Here is an 18,721-nt window from a genome sequence, read left to right on the forward strand (position 1 = left end):
GTTTGGTTAAAAAAAGGGGAGGGGAGGGCAGTTAGTATAAAGATCTGGCCTTTACCATTTTACTCTTTGTGCCACGTCCTAGGTGTAAGCTAAATGAGTAAGGGGCCCCAGTAGCTGACATAGATAGCAGTCCACAAACACCACTAAGTAAAGTAGCTTTCAAAGGCCCAAATAACCTGGAGGAAAAAACCAAAAGGTTAACCCGGGAATATTAGCATCACCTGACAGCAGTTGGCACCCGTCCCCCTCCTCCCAACTAGAAGAGAGAAGACTTGCTCATTTATCCAACACGTGGACTTTATCCACGTGATTAATTACTCTTACCTTCAGAGATCAGAGCTGAAAGGAGTAGTTCGAACCTCAGCTGTAACCACACAATGCTTTTGCAAAGACAGTAATTCAGGTGCCATTTCTTTGAATAATTCCTGGCTGCATCAGCATAAAGCAGCTATCTAAACAGTTCCAAACAGCCACAGCGTTGGCATCCTGTAAATATTACGCATCCATCTAGATTCCTGATTCTTCATAAATGTCTGAGAGTTATGCAGGCTTTGCTGCTGTGGCATTTTTAATAGAGATGTCACATCCCCTTTTATAAATGGGAAGCACTGTGCACGAAGTTACTGGGCATTAAGGATAAAGGCACGGTTAACGAGAAAAGAAGCGGCAGCGTCCTGCATCACAGGTTTTATTTCTAATGATTTGGTTCTTCTTTACAGATCTGAAAGAACTGGTGGGTTGTTGTTTTTAAAACCCTTGTGATTTGGGGTGTGTTACAGTTTTAAAACAGGTTTAAGACGACCCTCACTTCTCAGGAACGAGGGGTATAAGAAAACACTTTGTGAAGTATAATTTAGAGCAGTGGTTCTCAACCTTGGCTGCACATTAGAATCACCTGGAAATCTTTTTAAAATCCTGATTTCCAGGCCTCATCCTCCAGAAATTCTGTTTCTTTGTTATGGGGTGGGGCCACAACATTAGTAACAAAGAAACAGCATTTCCGGAGGATGAGGCCCAGAAATCAGGATTTTAAAAAGATTCCCAGGTGATTCTAACGTGCAGCCAAGGTTGAGAACCACTGATTTGGAGTGACCACTTAAGAGCTTATTCTCAGGAGCTAATTCCAGCTCCATGTGTTTCTCCATTTACCATTGTTTGGGGGAGTGTAAGGCTGCCTGAGTCAGGCTCTCTGACCTGCCAGTCGGGCGCCTATTCTGAATCAAAAAGTACATGCAGCATCCTGGGGCATGAGCGCCCTCAGACAGGAGGTCCAGTGACAGAGTTAGTGCCTGTCCGTGCGTTGCTGACTGAGCAGGTAGGGGGGCTGTAACCAGTCAACTTCCTGTTAAAACTCGTGTTGTGCGTGACTTTCCAGGGTAACGTGGTGCTCAGCCAGCCATGTGTCCCCTGCAGTTTTTTTTTTTAATATATTTTTATTAATTTGAGAGGGGAAGGGAGAGGGAGAGAGAGAGAAAAACATCAATCATGAAAGAGAATCATTGGTTGGCTGCCTCCTGCACTCCCCCCTCTGGGGATCAGGCATGTGCCCTGACTGGGGACCAGGAATCGAACTGTGACCTCCTGGTCCATAGGTCAACACTCAACCCCTGAGGCACCACGGCCGGGTCCCTTCAGTTCTTAAAGTCAGGCCTGGCATTCAGGGAAGATGGGCCTGGCTGGGTTAAAATGTGGTCTCTGGTTGCCAGGAGTTATCCAGCAGTTGACCTCACTCACTCCAGCCTCCACCCTGCTGATCTAGTTGGCCTGTCTCCCTCTTCCTCCTCCTCCCCCTACCCCTTACTGGGCTCATCTGGCTGGCTTTACTCTCTAGCCCTCCCCCCCCCCCCCCCCCCCCCGCTAGCTCATCACCTCAGAGGTGGCTGGGGAGAGGCTGGCCCTCAACTCCAGGCAGGAGGAATAAAGGGAGGAACAGTTTGGCAGTGAAGGCACCTCTGACTTCATTTTTACAAAGGACATGGTAAGATTAGAAGCTTCCTTGAGAAGACCCCAACTGGACAGTTCTCCTCCCTCCCCTCCTCTTGGTCCCACTGTGGGCGGTGACAAGTCTGATTGGTGCCCTTCCAGGAGCCCAAAGGTTCCTTCTTGCTAGACATAGGTGGTGACCTCTTAAAATAAGTTATTGCCTAGCCAAAGGGCACATGTTTGCCTAGTTTTGTATAAACAGAAAGCATAAGAGGAAAGTAATGTATTGAAAAATTTACCAGAAGGACTCCAGAATTTTCTACAACAGGACCCAGGAGCCCATACCTTTGTTTTGGGGGAGGTTAGGGAATGTGAGCAGGGGATAATTTACAAATGCTACAAAAGGTGAGCATGAAAATTAGGGTTAAAACGCAGTACATTGGAGAGTTGCATCCATCGTGTGTATGTTACCACTGCAGCTATAGCCAGTTTTACTTCTGTTCCTAATGCATGACTGGGATTTTTATGAAACACAGCTGTAAGCAGCCACTTCCGAATCCTGACTCACGAGAAGTTTTTCATTAAACACAATGGAGTGCAACAAAAATAAAATGAAGTCAATTTTGCAAGACAGCACATAGCAAAGGGAGTCTGTTTCCGTTCCCGTTAGAGACCTTACACGAGACCAGCATCAGAACAGGGCACGGCTCTGACCATCTGAGTCCTCTCCACCCCCATCAAAGACTCGTGTGCAGGAGCCAGGCTGGGTCAGCACTTCACGGAAACGATAAGAACAGAAAGATGTGCTTTTTGGTTTCCTTTCCAAATAGTTTCTGGAACTGGATCTACATTTCTCTCTCGCTCTCTCTCTGCAGGAAATGTATATATAGCTTTTTAGTAAGATGACTTTAATTATGTTTTGTGGAGAAAGACAGAAATCCTGTGCTGAATTTCATCATGTTGTGCTTCTACTGTTGGTCTAAGATGTAGAGAATCACATAGGGCAAAAGGGAAAGATGTAAGGTAGAAAGCCCTTGAGGGTCTGGGGACAGACCCTCTGTGAACTTGATGTCATCCTGAGGAGCCCCAGGAAGTGGCCTTCTAACTCATGTGTCTAATAAAGGGCTACAAAGGGCAGCCTTTATCTTCCGCGTTCCAGACAGACCAAGACAGTTGTGGAGGGAAGAGATGACCAGAATGAAGAAGGGGACTTGGCTTTCCCTTGGGAGCTCAGTGCTGTCTTACCTTGGGTTCATTTGTTTACCATGAAGAGGGGGCTCTAGAATTGATTTGGAGAGATTGTTCAAATTTATTTGCCCTGAAGTTTCTAAATGTATCAGAATCTATTAGCTGTGACTTAAAAAAAAAAATTCAGCGGTGACAATGTCCAGGTTGGGGTACCAGATAAACTACATGAACATTAGAAATGTACCTGTTTTCCAGTTGGCCTCTGCCATAGAAGACCCAAAGGGAAAGAATGGGAAATTAATTAATACTAATTAATACTTAATTAAAATTAAGCCTATTTTGGCAAGTTCCTCAGAAGCATCATCCTAACTAAGGGTGTTTCAGCCATTATGTAGGCTCAGTAGGGGTTTTTTAAAAAATATATTTTATTGATTTTTTACAGAGAGGAAGGGAGAGGGAAAGAGAGTTCGAAACATCGATGAGAGAGAAACATCAATCAGCTGCCTCCTGCACACCCCCTACTGGGGATGTGCCCGCAAACAAGGTACATGCCCTTGACCGGAATCGAACCTGGGACCGTTCAGTCCGCAGGCCGACGCTCTATCCACTGAGCCAAACCGGTTAGGGCCTCAGTAGGGTTTTTGTTGTTGTTTTGGTTTTTGCCTTAATGCTTTCCCATATGTATTGCCTGCTCCCTTGTTACAGACCTTAGGAAAATTCCATAGTTGTCACTCTGCTGACATGAGTATCCTGGCACCCTGGTCATGGCCATTTTCTCAGCGAACAGCTTTGAAACTGTCCAGTGGTGTCACTCTCTTGGCAGTTGGCGGGGAGCGAGGAGTGATTTGCCATTTCTGAGCCAGTGTCCTCCTGAGCCTGTCCGAGGGGCTGTGGCAAGATGTTGAGAGGCGTGTTGAGAAGTCGGTCGCCTTTCATGGAAGTGCTGTCAAACTCAGTGGCATTCTCTGAAACTCTCTGAGTCCTCTCAGTAAATCATGTCCCTAGCCAGTTTCTATTTTCAGTCGCAACACCCTCTGGGGTGATAAGTTCTATGTGCTGAATATCCTCTTTTAATTTTTTAATATATTTTTAATTGATTTTAGAGAGAGAGTGAGAGAGAAACATTGATATGACAGAGAAAGATCATTACCTTCTGTAGGCACTCTGACCAGGATCAAACCCACAACATGGGTATGTGCCTTTCGGTGCATGGGATGATGCCCAACCAACTGAGCCACACCAGCCAAGGCAGAATATTTACTTTAAAAAAATATATATTTTTATTGACGTCAGAGAGGAAGGAAGAGAGAGAGAGAGAGAGAGAGAAAAACATCAATGATGAAAAAGAATCATTGCTCGACTGCTTCCTGCACACCCCCAACTGGTAATTGAGCCCGCAACCCTGGGATGTACCCTTGACCAGAATCGAACCTGGGATCCTTCAGTCCACAGGCCGACTCTCTATCTACTGAGCCAAACTGGCTAGGGCTGAATATCTACGTTTTAAAGGCTACATTTTTTTGATTTTAATTTTTTTCAAATTACTCTTTAAAAATCCTAAGGGGTGATCCTTTGTGTCAGCATTCCAGGAAAATATGGGAAATAAGGCCTGTTCACCTGCCCAGAGCGCATGTCTCTACAAGCTTTGGTCCCTCCGTACTCTCCTCATTTCATTCTGTTCCCTTGTGAGGGTGCTGCTGCCTGCATGGTGTACCGCAGACAGAAGCCCAGGACTAGTGGAGCAGGGTTTTCTGTTTCATTTCCTAGAACCAACACCATGATGTGGTTGTGTGGCATTGGCTGAGGCAGAGTGTGTGGCCCAGTCCTCACGAGTCGGCTGCACCAGCCCCACAGCCCTAAGCTGCATTACCCCTTAGCGTGGAGGGACCTGAGAGCTCAGCTCAGGGCTGGGAGGAGCTTGGCAGTTGTTGGGCACATCAGGCTCATTTTAACATCAGTAACAACTTCCTGCATTGTCTATAGTCCTGCGGTCTTGATTCCCGCATCATTCATAAAACTGGTAGGACCAGTCCTTGCTGCATTTGGAATGGAGGCAGCTAAGTGAGGGCCCCATTACTGTCCTTCTATCCTAAGAAAGGTTCCCTTACCCCTGCTTTTTGTTTCGTCTTTAAATTGTTTCCTTTTATTGGATGATCGACTTTCTACTCGCCCAACAATCCTGTCTGAAAGCCTTTAGACTTCTGAAAGTCTAAATCAGAGAGTCCTGTTGTTGGAGATACCTTTTAAACGTCTGTGACCCCTGCGCCCCACTCTAGACAGGGGATATCGGATCTCTGAGGGGACCCAAGTATCACTGTGGCTTAAAAATACCCCTAGGGATTCTCTTGTGCACTCCAAGTTGTAAAGTGCTGCTCTGAATAAACTACATTCCTGGTTTTCCTTCAGAGAGTGTCGGCAGATTGATCAGACCCGTTTCCTCCTCGGGTAAACGTTGTTGTGTTTCTCCCAGTTAGTGGTGGGGACTTCATGTTTGCCATTCTGCTGTCAGTCACAGAGGAGCCACTGCTCCTGGCAAAGGAGAATCCCCTGGCCTGTCTCCAGAGCTCCCCTCCCCATTAGTCCTGGAGGCCAGTCTGTCAACCTCAGAACAGGATTGAGCTTATGGTGTCATGGGCCTCCTGGCCCTCCCCACGTATGCATTTCTTTATTAGATTATTCTCATGGAAATGGCCCCACTCAAGGAGTAGGCACCTCACTAGCACTTGGATAATACCTGTTTAAGGAAATAGGATCTATATCAAAGAGAGGCTCCGAATCAATAAATATGGGAAGACACTCGGCCAATCAGAAAGAGGCTGTTGGAGGACTCGGCCTCTCCTCCCGCCTGTGCTCAGGGTTTGCTGTCCTGCACCATCACTGATCATGACTTGAGACTCCAGTCAGCCATGAGGGTCCGTGGGGCATGACGTGCTCCCACCATACTTACCCGAGACTGCTCTTGCCTTCTCTCTTCTTATGAAGGAAAATGTCAGTCAGTCTGTCAGGATGCTAACCTGCCATAGTGGTTTTTCTGACTTCAGGTTACTTTCTTTGGTTCCATGTTAGAGATCGGGCATTCAAATGAATGTCACTCACTAATCTTGGTATGTGTTGGAATGCCCTGGAATGTTGTCTGAGAGCTTTTTCTGTACTATCACTTTTTCTGTTCTATCATTCTAGCTATTCTAGTGCTACACATTTTAGTTATATTGGTTTTGTAATGTTTTTATAGCTGATCGGGTAAATATTATATATAACTCTACTGATTGTTTTTATACATATAGCCTTTCATAGTGACTTTAGAATATTTTTTAATTCTAAAAAAACTTGTTGGACTTTTATTAGAATTACTTTAAATGTATGTATTAGATGAGAGAAAATGAGCCTCCTTTTAACATTGAGACTTCCTATCCAGGAATATGCTGTTTCTCCTTTATTCACATCATCTTTTATTACTTTCAAGACGGTGTTGTCATTTCCTTCATGTAGACCCTGTGTCGATATGTCAAGAGGCTTTGGTCTGTTGCTTTCTTGTTTCGGAGTTGCTTTTCGGGATGTATCTAGTCTCCTATCAAATTCAGGACAACTTTCTGATTTCCTGCCTAGACGTTATGCCTCCTGTCATCTTCCCAAGTCCTGTGCCACCTTTGTCCTGTCACATCTTACCCCTTTGTTCTAGATGCCTTCAGAAGGGCATTTAACTCCTAATCTCCTTCACAAGGACCACTCTTTCTTCTTTGGCTTCTGCTCTATATCCTCTTTCCATCATTGACCAATTTCCTATTTTTCTAATTTCAAACAGTGGGCAGTCACTGACTTTCTGATCAAAGAAGTGCAGTAAGGAAATGGGTGACTGAGAAAGGCTGTGAGAAAGCGAATGATAGATGGGCTGGGGAAGACGAGAGACTAGGAGCAGAAGGCCAGGGATGGAGGCTGGCACCAGGGGCTGGGCTCAGGGCGGAGGTGGTGGGAGTGAAGGACAGGGGGACATGAGAGGCTTTGTGGACGAGGATGGATGACATTGGTGTGTCACAGGACCATGTGAAGGGTATTTGAAGGTCATACTTGCTGATTGAGGACTTTGAACCCAAAAAGATGACTGACATGGATCAGAATTGATGACTGCTAATCCTTAGACATGGGCACGGGCTCTTGGGCATGGGGAACTTTGGCTAGCTCCTGCAGGTGCTTCTCTAGGTTACTGTGGGAAGAAAGGACAGCCCTACATGAGCTACCACCTTATCTCAGGCAAGACAAACCCCAAGGCAGTGGTGTGCTCAAGTAGCTTCCAGTGGAATCTGTTTTCATTATGAAGCACAGCATTTAAAACATTTCTTGGATAAACTCCAGAGATTGAATAATTCAATTTCAGTATTACTTTAATTCTTATTCCTTCCAAAGTGGGTGGAAGTAGCTCTGAAAACATGGAGAGTCATCTATGGGGACAGCTTTTCCAGTGTCTCAGGATGCCTGGAGGCATCTCCCCAACTTGCAGGGGAGTGTGTGGGTCTGCCCACTGGTGTCCATTGAATTCTATTGAGATGGGGACAAGGATATGTCAGGCTCAGGGCCACCATGTAGGTCTGTGCACGTTGTTTGGCACGTAGACACTGGCTGAAGGGGCAGGGCTGAAATCTGAGTGGTGCTTTCTTCTCAAGCTGTTTGCCATGGGAATGTGTCTCCCCAGTTACGGAGAGGTGGTCTTTTTCTCATTTGCACAAAGGCTCTGGTTGGGCTGGGCCTGTACAGGCATCTCTCTAGGTTCCTGGAATGAGGGGACTGTAGGTGAGGGGCTAAGGGCTCATGATTCCCAGGGAATCCCTGCCCTCTGATCAATGCCTTCTGCACTGGATCCTGGTTCGGGGAAAGTGCCCCTCCAATGCCAGACCCAGGCTCCTTCCATGCTGCCATCCTTATGTAGCCTCATGTCCACACTCTCGGCAGGAAAAAAGGGGAAGGGCAATTGGCATGGCCCTCTGGGTCTATCCCTTTTTAATCAGAAAAACAAAAGCCAGACCTAGGTCACAGGCCCAGCTTTGGCTGCAAGGGTCCAGGGATGGGACTGATATCACTGACACATTGCCAGCCCAACAGAAGTCAAGGTCCTGCTGTGAGCAGGGAAGGAGTGGGTGCTGGGTGAGTGGGAATTTCAAATCTTTTTTAAAAAATATATTTTTATTAATTTTAGAGAGGAAGGAAGAGGGATAGAGAGATAGACACATCAATGAAGAGAGAGAATCATTGATCGGCTGCCTCCTGCATGCCCCCCCCCCTTACTGGGGATCAATCCCGCAACCCAGGCATGTGCCCTTGGCCAGAATTGAACCTGGGACCTTTCAGTCCACAGGCCAACACTCTATCCAGTGAGCCAAACTAGCTAGGATGGAATTTCGAATCTTAGCATCCCTCTCATCCTCTTCATTGCTTGTAGTCAGCATTTGCCAACCCCTTCCCCATTCCTTCTTAGCATTTCACCCACAAAATACTATTTGTGATTAGATTTTAAAAGCTAAATTTCAAGGGTTCCCAAGAGGCTCATTGGATTAAATGAATAGAAGACAAGTTTGCCCTGAGGAACGAGGGTGCGTCCATGTGCCATACATCCCGGAAGCCGGCGGTCAGAGCCGATGCCACACCCACAGGCACTGTTCCTCCTGGCCACCAGGCCCCAGAGCAGCTGGGATGCTTTCAATTATTTTCCTCGGGAAGAAATTTTAATTTATTCCCAAATGCATATTTAAGGATCTAAAATAGAGTTTTAGTAATTGATTTTGGAAGGGCTCAGTAGGACGTAAGGGGCCGCAGTCCTTTTCTCCAAGTCAGCTTCCAGCCTCTCATGTTGCAATGGCCAGCTCCTCCTGACAGTTCCGCTGCTCCCAGCCCAGCCACACCCATGGTGAGCAGCAGCCAGCCACTCAGCTGGGGCCCGCCTGCAATGGAGTCGTAATGGCTGGCTCCTGAGGGCCCCTGGTTGTGGCCCCCCAAACTTCAGCTTCTTCTCTGGCAGTCCCCAGCAATCTAGACAAAGCCACTTTTTATCTCCTTATCTTCTCTCCCCAGCTCCAAACTAGATCTTACACATTCTTTAGGACCCAGCCGAGATGTCAGCTCCTCCAGACCCTACCCCCCCCCCAACATTAGATGAGTTAAAATTACTGCTGAGCCCCCTCACATTGTAAACACCCCATCTTTTCCTTCAAGCGGTCCTCTCTGCCTAACTCATGATTGTCATCTAGGCTTGTTACCTAAATAGAATAGTCATTCTCCCAGCTCTGTTTGCATGGTCAGGGGGCTTGCTGGCCAGACCTTATCCACTTGTCCCTATGTCCACTACCCTGAATTTCGCAGGAGCTCAGGGGGAAGCTGGAGGCCTTGTCAACTCATCTCTGGGCACCACACACCCAGGGCCTGCTCCCAAGGCACTCAGCCCAGCAGGGAAGCCACACACGAGGTCTCTATGAGGACCCTTAGACACCTCTGTCCTCTGTTCCCCTCCTTGACCTCCAGGACTGTTTATCCCTCATTCCTCTTTACCAGCACCTGTCCTTTGGTCTCCTTCCTAAGAAGGTTCCTCCTCACCCACTAGTGGCAGCTGCCCACATGTGGAAGTGTGGCAGGTACTCTGGATTAAGGGGAATGGGACATTTGAATGGGGAGAGGAGCCCCTGAGACGATGTGGCCAGGGATCCAGAGGGGCTGCCCGGCCAGCAATGGTGGGTTCTCCAGGTCGCTCCTGTCTCCTCAGCACGTGAACCTCCGTCTCCATCCCCAGGCACACACCATGTGCCCTAGGGCCAACCAGAGCACATTCCGATTCCTTGCAGATCACAGGGAGGGAGCTCTGGGAGGATTTAGTTTTGTTTCCACTGCTTCTGTGGAAAAAAACAGGAGTGTGTGTGTGTGTGTGTGTGTGTGTGTGTGTGTTTCTTTCTTGCAAAATATCACATTGTTCCCAATTGAAGGAAAATCAATTTTGTTTTGTAATGTGTCTGACTTGCGAAGTTCCACTGCTGGCCTGCGCCTGGCGGCTGCCAAGAGCTGAGCCCTGATGGCTTTCTTCTGTGCTGAGCGGTAGCCAGTCCTTTGCGCCTAAGTGGGGCCACTGGTTTTCATCTCTGAATAAATAGTGAGTTTGCTCTTAATAATGAAACACAGACAGGATCAAAGATGAGGCATTAATCTTGGATTCTCCTTGTTCTATTACCCAGAAAACTGCCGCAGACGGAAAAAGGCAGGAGATCATCGTCCTGGACTCGAAGAGGAGCAATGCCATTAACATCGGGCTGACGGTGCTGCCCCCTCCAAGAACGATCAAGATCGCCATCTTGAATTTTGATGAATATGCCTTAAATAAAGAAGGAATTGAGGTGAGAGCTGCTCTGCCAAGCATTATTTGCGTTCTGCAATGTGTCAAATATATGCAAAGCATTACTGTGGCCAGTGTGACTGTAGGGTGGCTTGCCATTTCTTTTGTCTCAGCCAGACTGAATAACGTTCATAATTCTTGTGTCTTTTTAACTTCTTGGGGATGGGAAAGTCCCTCATTACCTATGAAGTCCGTGATTCATTTACTGACTTCCTTCTGACCATACTCCACCTACCTCATCCTGGAGGAAGAATGTGATAACCTCCGTAAGAGGCTGTTAGGATCTTCTTTCACATCATTTCAAACCAAATATGTTTAAGGAGCAGTTTCAGAAGTAGGGTGTGCTCATATTCATGTAAATGACTTTGTTTCTCTCTTTGCACTTGTTAGGGTGTGGAGAGAGATGTTTCATTTGAGAAACTGGAGACGCCAAGCCAGCTGAGGCTTTGGCATGTGCTGATCTGAATGGCACAGTGCAGAGAGGTTGGGTGACTTGGCTGTGACTACAAGGCTGGTAGGTGGCCTCGCTGGAGCCACAGCTCACCTGCTCTGCCAGGAAGGGCTCAGTGCTCTCCCGCCAATACTTGTTCTTCCTTCACTGTGGGCGAGTGCTAGTCTGAAGCAAGATAAACTCCTATTCTAATCATGGAGACAGAGCCAATGACTCAGCCCTCAGACTCCTAAAGACAGGTGATAGAGCCTAGCCAGCATGGTGCAGTAGTTAGAATGATGGCCCACCCACCAAAGGGTTGCAGGTTTGATTCCCGGTCAAGGGCACAAACCTCGGTGCAGGTTCGATCCTCAGCCCCATTCAGGCACGTGCAGGAGACAACCAATCGATGTGTCTCTCTCTTAAAAAAAAAAAATCAATGGCGATACAGGATGGGGCCCATTGGGTCAGAGTGGGGACAGGAGGACACTGCTTCACAGCATTGGGTGATAGCCACTCCAACTCCTATCAGCAAGAAGCCCTGGGTTCCTTTAATATTCTTCCATACTTGGGGTTCATTCATGCACAGTCTTATGTGAAAGACTTGAGAGTAGAGAGAACAAATGAGGACTGACTCCAGTGAGGAAAGCAAGCCCTTGACAAAAGAGTTGGAAGCAAGGAGTGGCTCAGGCCACGGTGCCAGACTTGACGCAGCCCTGAGTGTGGGAGGGCACAGTGGTGTGTGTGCCTTTATGGGAGCAGTGGGGCATGTGTGCCTTTGTGCTCTGAAAAGAAGAGGACTCCACAGGAGACACTGTGTCCCTAGAAGTATAAACTGGATTGAGCAGTGTCCCTTCAAAATCCATGTCCACCCAGAACCGCAGAATATGACCTTATTTGGAAGCAGTCCTTGCAGATGTGATCCAGTTAAGATAAAGTTGTGCTGGATTGGTGTGGGCCCTGCTCCAGGGACTGAGATCCTTATAAGAAGAGGGATGTTTCGACATAGATGTAGAGCGGAGGATGTCTTGTGCAGACAGAAAGAACACAGGGAGACCACAGAACTGAGTGCCACGAGGTGACAGAGGCGGAGACTGGAGTGATGTGTTTACAGGTCAAGGAGCACCGAGGATTGCCTGCAACCACCAGACACTAGGGAGAGGCAATACAGATCCTTTCCTGGGGCCTTTAGAGACAACATAGCTCTACGCAGTCCTTGATAGCAGACTTCTAGTCTCTCAAATCCACTTTGTGGTTACAGCCACCCTAGGAAACAAATATAAGCTTAAGCAGCTCTACTCTTAGAAACACACACACCCTGTCCCAAGGAGCAGGTACAAGGAGGGAAATACATTTCCTTATGGCTGGAGAGGAAGTTGAGCCCCAAGCGTAGAGTCAGGCCAGGCAGCAGAGCAGGTCAACACATCCAGGTGGGCAGCCAGGGAGTGAGGGCACATGGCTGATTGGGGCAGGGGGCATAAAGGAGAATGCAGGTGACAGCAGGTACATACAGAAAGGGACATTGAGATACTCCCAAACAAGAAGGAGGAGGCAGGCCTCAGTGTGAGGCAGCCCCACTCTGGGACCCCCAGAGGAGCAAGCGAGGGGAAGGGCATTGGCTTGCCATTGGGCAGGTGGGGGCTGCCCACCTGGACAAACCGTGTGTTCATCTAGGACAGTGATGGCGAACCTATGACGCGAACTCATTTTTTTGGTTGATTTTTCTTTGTTAAATGGCATTTAAATATATAAAATAAATATCAAAAATATAAGTCTTTGTTTTACTATGGTTGCAAATATCAAAAAATTTCTATATGTGACACCAGAGTTAAGTTAGGGTTTTTCAAAATGCTGACACGCCGAGCTCAAAAGGTTCACCATCACTGATCTAGGACAGTGGTTCTCAACCTGTGGGTCGCGACTCCTTTGGCGGTCGAACCACCCTTTCACAAGGGTCGCCTAAAACCATCCTGCATATCAGATATTTAAATTACGATTCATAACAGTAGCAACATTACAGTTATGAAGTAGCAACGAAAATAATTTTATGGCTGTGTCACAACATGAGGAACTGTACTTAAAGAGCCAGAAGGTTGAGAACTGCTGATCTAGGACAAAGAGCATGGTAGGCGGGCCCTGGCGCACTTTTCGGACCATCCCATTTACGTAACTGTCATTAGAGGTTGTAAAAGCTTCAAACTCATTCAAAGAGAGGCTTCAAATGCAGCCAGAGCCAGCCTGATTAAAGGGAAAAAATGAAACTTCCCCCTTTAGCAATATTTCCCGATCTTGTGCTGAGAACTTGAAAGTCCATTAGAAGAGATGGATTTCTTTGGGCTCTGCCTTTATTCTTTCCTGAAATGTCACTCTCCCTGGTTGGGGAAAGCTTCAGATACAATAAGTTACTTAGGGTTCAGAATGAATCAGATTAGTTTTTCCTTTTCTGACTGCTTTCCAGCTGAGCACCTTTTTGATCCCGGAAGGAGTAATGAGAGCAAGGGTAGAGATGATGGATATAGGAATGGCAACCCAGCACAAAAATAACTCTCATCAGTTTCTTCCCGTGGGCCAGGCACCAGCGAGGAGCTTCACATCAGAAGGCCATACTATTACGTTTCGCATCTTAAAGATGAAGAGAGGGACTCTTAGTTTTAGTCTGTGCCCAAGTTCACAAGCCAGTGAGAGGTTAAGCTGCAATATGAGCTCTAGAATCTGAGTCTCAGGGGCAGAGCAGGGGCCTTGGGGATGGCTGGCCAGGAGGGGGCCCACTGATGCCAAAAAGAATAAAAGGGAATCTGAAAGGGGGGTGAGAAGACTCATGAGGCCGAGCAATCCACTTCACAGTGCTGCCTGTGGTTTTCCACTGGGAGTAGCTGATGAAAGGAATGATATGAAGCACAAAGACACAGTTGTAGAAAACACTACTCAGCCCTTCTGAGAGTTTATTGGGCCATGAATCCTCAGTAAATCCATGGTTAGTCACAACAACACAGAGTTACACTTTTTTATCACAGTTCTTGTCTAAAGCAGGGCTTCTCAACGTGGCACTATTGACATTCTTGGCTGGGCAGTTCTTTTTTTTAAGATTTTTTTTTTTTACTGATTTCTAGAGAGAGAGGAAGGGAGGAAGGAAGGAAGGGAGGAAGAGAGAGAGAGAGAGAGAGAGAGAGAGAGAGAGAGAGAGAGAGAGAGAGAAAGAGAAATATTGATGTGAAAATGAAACATCAATCAGCTGTGTCTTGCACACTCAGGACTGGGGCTGGAGCCTGAAACCTGGGTCTGTGCCTGGTGCAGGAATCGAACTGGCATTCCCTTCGATGCATGGGACAGCACCCCACCAACCACATTGTTCCCAGGCCTGGGCTGGGCAGTTCTTTATTGTGGGAGCTGCCCTGTGCATTGTGGGATGTTTAGCAACATCCCTGGCCTCTACCACCCCAGTGCTGACAACCAAAAATGTCTCCAGACTTTGTCAAATGTTTCCTGGGCACAAAAATCACTCCAACTGAGAACCCCTGATTTAAGGCTGCCTGTGTGATTCCAGAAACTATATACCTATATTTTTTGAATGCTTGTCCTGTAAATACTAGTTCTCTTGGAGAACTTGGAACCCATGACCTGCTGCCTCTGACCACTGATCTCAGGGACCCAAGGGCCATAGTGTGGTCTATATCCGTGTGCTGAGCCACTTCCCCAGAGTTTTTTCTCTAGGCTTGTTGTTCAAGAACTAAGTCATGGCTGAGAAGAGATGGAAGCCATGTCCTTACAGATCTTTACTAATGAGATTTCTAGCTTGCGTGCCAAGGGTCTTGTGCCAGACTGTCTGCTTCTGGGACACAGGCACCGGAGCATGGCAGCACAACCTAATAGGGCCATTTGAAACCTCTGTGTGCCTAAATGTGATTAGGATGTATTAAATGACGTCCTGTGGCTTTGCTTAGCAACCCAATGGTATGTGTCCGGTTTGCTGTGTAAACCTGAGGGAGCAGTTGACTAGCTTCATTATGGAAGTAGTTTTTCATAAGAGGATTAAACTTTAGAACATTGCTTTGGTATCACAAATGGAAGTATGAAGAGTTTTCCCCTTTTTTCTTGCTTTTCTGATTTTTATAGAGGGTAGCACAATTGAATGGTCCAAGTGACATTTAACTTGGCCCAGTTGGCTGCCTGGCCATTCAGCATCTGAGAGACAGAAATTCCCTTTGGCCACAGGTAGAAACCTATAGTGCCTTTCCAAGCACTTTGTGCTGTGCTACCCCATCTGCAGGTGCCGGAGTGGGTGCTGGATGCACACAGTGAGCCTGACTCAGTCAGGTGCCATACTCGGTCAGCAATGCCAGGACCCAGGGTGTCCTGGTGGTTGGGCCTCGCTCGGCTGTGCTGTTAGCTTTGCATTTTGGTTGAGTTGCTGTGAGCTGTGGAACTGGCACTGGGCTCCTGGGTGGTTCCAGCGCTGCCCTGGTTGACCTAGCCTCGCTCAGGCAAGTCACTTCATCTGCAATCATTTCTGCCCCAGGTGTTTCCCTAAATAGTCCCAACAATGAAAGACAATGGCAATCAAGACCCCAAAAAAGATCCCTCCATGTCCATGAGATTAAAGACCCAAATGGAAAGCCATTGTTTCATGAGAATATACAAGTTGTGTACAAACCAGGCCCAGCTCTTCAGCTCTCTGCTGTTGTCACCAACATCCTTGTGTGAGGTTCTCATCCAGAGCTGTAGCCAGGGTTCTGCACAGAGCTCACAAGGCAAAATAATTCCTCATTGCGGCCTCATCTGCATGTGAATGAGATGGCCAAACCCCTAACCATTTGGGTCCATAAAAAGTGAGACTTGTGCTTTTTTCTCTGACATTTGGCTTTCAGGTACACAAGCAAGTGAAGCCCTGTCTGAAATAAAAAACAAAAGACACTGCATTATTGCGTAGGGGTCTTGTTTGACATTTTTCTCCCCGTGGCACCAAATGGCGATCATAAAATTGCCAGTGGATCTACTGGCCCGGAGAAGAGCCAATCAGGGGTTCCCCCTCATGCTCATCTCCTTTCATCTGCTCCTGGAAAAACACAGCCCTCACCTCAGAGGAGGTGGCGCTGACCTGCCGTTCCACTGTCTTAGGGCTATTTGTATTGTCAGTGATGTGTGAAAAAATAAAACAAACTGGCAGCTGGCAGCCTCATAAATCTTCAACACTGAACAAATGGTTTCAATTAGTCGGAGAAGTGAAAAACAAAAGTAAGAGTGTTTGATTACTTTCCCAAAGGAAAAAGGCAACTAAAAGCATGGCAGGAAAATGCCTTCTGAAGAAGGGGGGGAAAGTGTTGACAATTTTTTATTTCGGAATTCTTGTCCATGCTGAAAACAATTTGAGCAGAAAGAAAATTAAAACACAAATTTTAGTTATGTTTTTATTTTGAAAACTGATTGAGTTCAACTCCTGGGCTTGGATTGCTTTGCTTATTGTCTAATACCATCTGTGGGGACAGGTGGGGTCCAAGCAGAGCTTGTGGGAGAGCAAGGGGCACTGTTACTGCATATCGCCCCGATGTCACATCCCACCTGCATCATCTCGGTTAGGGGCCATGATGAGGAGCATATTGGAAGAGAAGGTATCTGAGGGCATACCTTCTTTTTCTAAATCCTCACCCGAGGAGTGAGGATGTTTTTTCCATTGATTTTTAGAGAGAGTAGAAGGGAGGAGGAGAGGGAGAAGGAGAGAGGAAGAGAGGAAGCGGGGGGAGGGGGGAAGACAGAGAGAGAGAGAGAGAGAGAGAGAGAGAGAGAGAGAGAGAGATAAACATCGACATGAGAGAGACATGTCAATTGGTTGCCTCCCACTCTCACCCTGACCAGGGCCAGGGGTTGAACCTGCAATCCAGGTATTTACCCTTGACAGGGAATTGAACCCGCAACCCCTTCGTTCAGGGCCCAAACTTTAACCGCTGAACCAAACCAGCCAAGGCTGAGGGCATGACCTCACTCTGACTGCAGCACAGAACACATGCCTCCCATGCAGTTGGGCATCACTGGCTCCTGATGAAGGACTGAGACAGCCCTCCCTGATCACACGCTCATCAAACCCAGATGGCTTCGGCCCCGCCACACACGTCCTGAGGCACAATCCTGAAAACACCTGTGTGTTTGCCAATCATGATGTCAGGGGTCCAGGATTGCAATTTTGTTTTTTTATTTTTAAGTTGTTTGCATTCATATAGAATAAAATGAAACTTTTTGCTATACAGCTCTAAGGGTTTTTAAATATGCATAAAGTCATGCAATTACTACTGCAGTTAGGATTCAAAACAGTCCCATCGCCCCTCAAAAATGTGCTCTTGTGCTGTCCCTTTCTAGTCGCACCCTGAGCTCACCTCTGGCCCCTGATAACTAGACCTGCAGGGTCTAGTCTCATCACTGTGGTTTTGTCTTTTGGAGGATTTCACATAAATGGAATCATAATTGGCTTCTTCCACTCAGCGTGTCTTTGAGAGTCTTCCTAATTGTGGTATGTCCCTGTAGTTTGTCCCTTTTTATTGCTGAGTTCACTTTATTCACCTGTTGAAGAATATGTAGTTTGGTCCAGTTATTGGAATTATGGATAAAGGTGCTACAAGTATTTATGTACAAGTTATTGTATGAACATAAGTTTTCATGGGTGAAAACCTACAAATGGAATTGCTGGTTCATGTGGTAATTCTGCGTTTAACCTTTTGAGGGACCACACCTTGTCTCTCCAATCTCTTCACAGTGTTTTTCTCAGAGAAAAGGTCTTTAACATGGAGGAAGTTCAGTTTATCAACCTGATCGTTTTGGTATCATGTCTAAAGAGTTCATTGCCTAACATGAGTCACAGAGGTTTTCTCCTGTTTCTTTCTAAAGGTTTTGCAGTATTTGCTTTTACTTTAGATCTGTTAATTCTTTTGAGTTAACCCATGTGTAAACTGTAAGGTTTAAGTTGAGGTTCTTTTTTTGCATAAGAATTCCAATTGTTCTAAAACCATTTGTTGGAAATACTATCTTTTCTCCATTGAACTGCTTTTGCATCTTTGTCAGAATCAATGGCCATATTTGTATGGTCTATTTCTGGACTCCCTGTTTTGTCCCATTGATCCATGTCTGTCCTGTTGCCCAGACCACACTGGCTTATTACTGTTGCTCTCTAGTACATTTTAAAATCGGGTGGTGGGACTCCCTCAAGGTTGTTCGTTTTCAAAATTGTTACGGTTTGGTTCATCTGCTTTGCCATAAACACTTATAATCAGCTTGTCTGTATCCACAAAAAATACTATACTGGTATTTTCATTGGAATTGAGTTAAACTTATAGACCAACTTTGGAAAAATTAATATGTGACCCTGTTGTCTTTTAGTCCATGAACACAGTATGTCCCCTAATTATTTAGGTCTTTTTAAATCATTTTTATCGATACTTGCTACTTTCCAGCATACAGACCCTACAAGTCGGTTTGTTAGATTTTTACCTAAGTATTTCATTGTAAATAGAATTTTTCTTAAATTTCAGTTTATAATTGTACATTATCCGTGTATAGAAATTAAATAGATTTTTCTGTATGTTGACCTAATGTCATACAGCATTTTTAAACTCACTGTTTAATAAATTTTTTAGATTCCTCACAATTTTCTATGCAGACAATTCTACCTTGTGCAATAGGGACAGTTTACATTTCTCCTTTCCGATCCATGTGGCTCTTTTTAAAATACTTTCTATCTTGTTCCCAATATTAGAGAGAAAGCATTCAGCCTATCTCCACTAAGCATGATGTGAGCTGTAGGTCTTTTATAAAATGTCATTTATCAGGTA

General features: G+C 46.2%; 1 protein-coding gene across 13 annotated transcripts in view; it reads left to right on the forward strand.

Moving 5' to 3' along the window:
* The window catches only part of FHOD3 (formin homology 2 domain containing 3), a 393,487-nt gene that overhangs the window by 347,194 nt on the left and 27,572 nt on the right, over positions 1 to 18,721 (forward strand). For all 13 annotated transcript variants that reach the window (XM_059707132.1, XM_059707122.1, XM_059707123.1 and 10 more), the window contains one exon: positions 10,320 to 10,478. In XM_059707132.1, the coding sequence (XP_059563115.1) occupies positions 10,320 to 10,478 (159 nt within the window). The remainder of the gene's footprint in view (positions 1 to 10,319; positions 10,479 to 18,721) is intronic.

Source organism: Myotis daubentonii, chromosome 8, assembly GCF_963259705.1.
Source record: "Myotis daubentonii chromosome 8, mMyoDau2.1, whole genome shotgun sequence".
NCBI lineage: Eukaryota > Metazoa > Chordata > Mammalia > Chiroptera > Vespertilionidae > Myotis > Myotis daubentonii.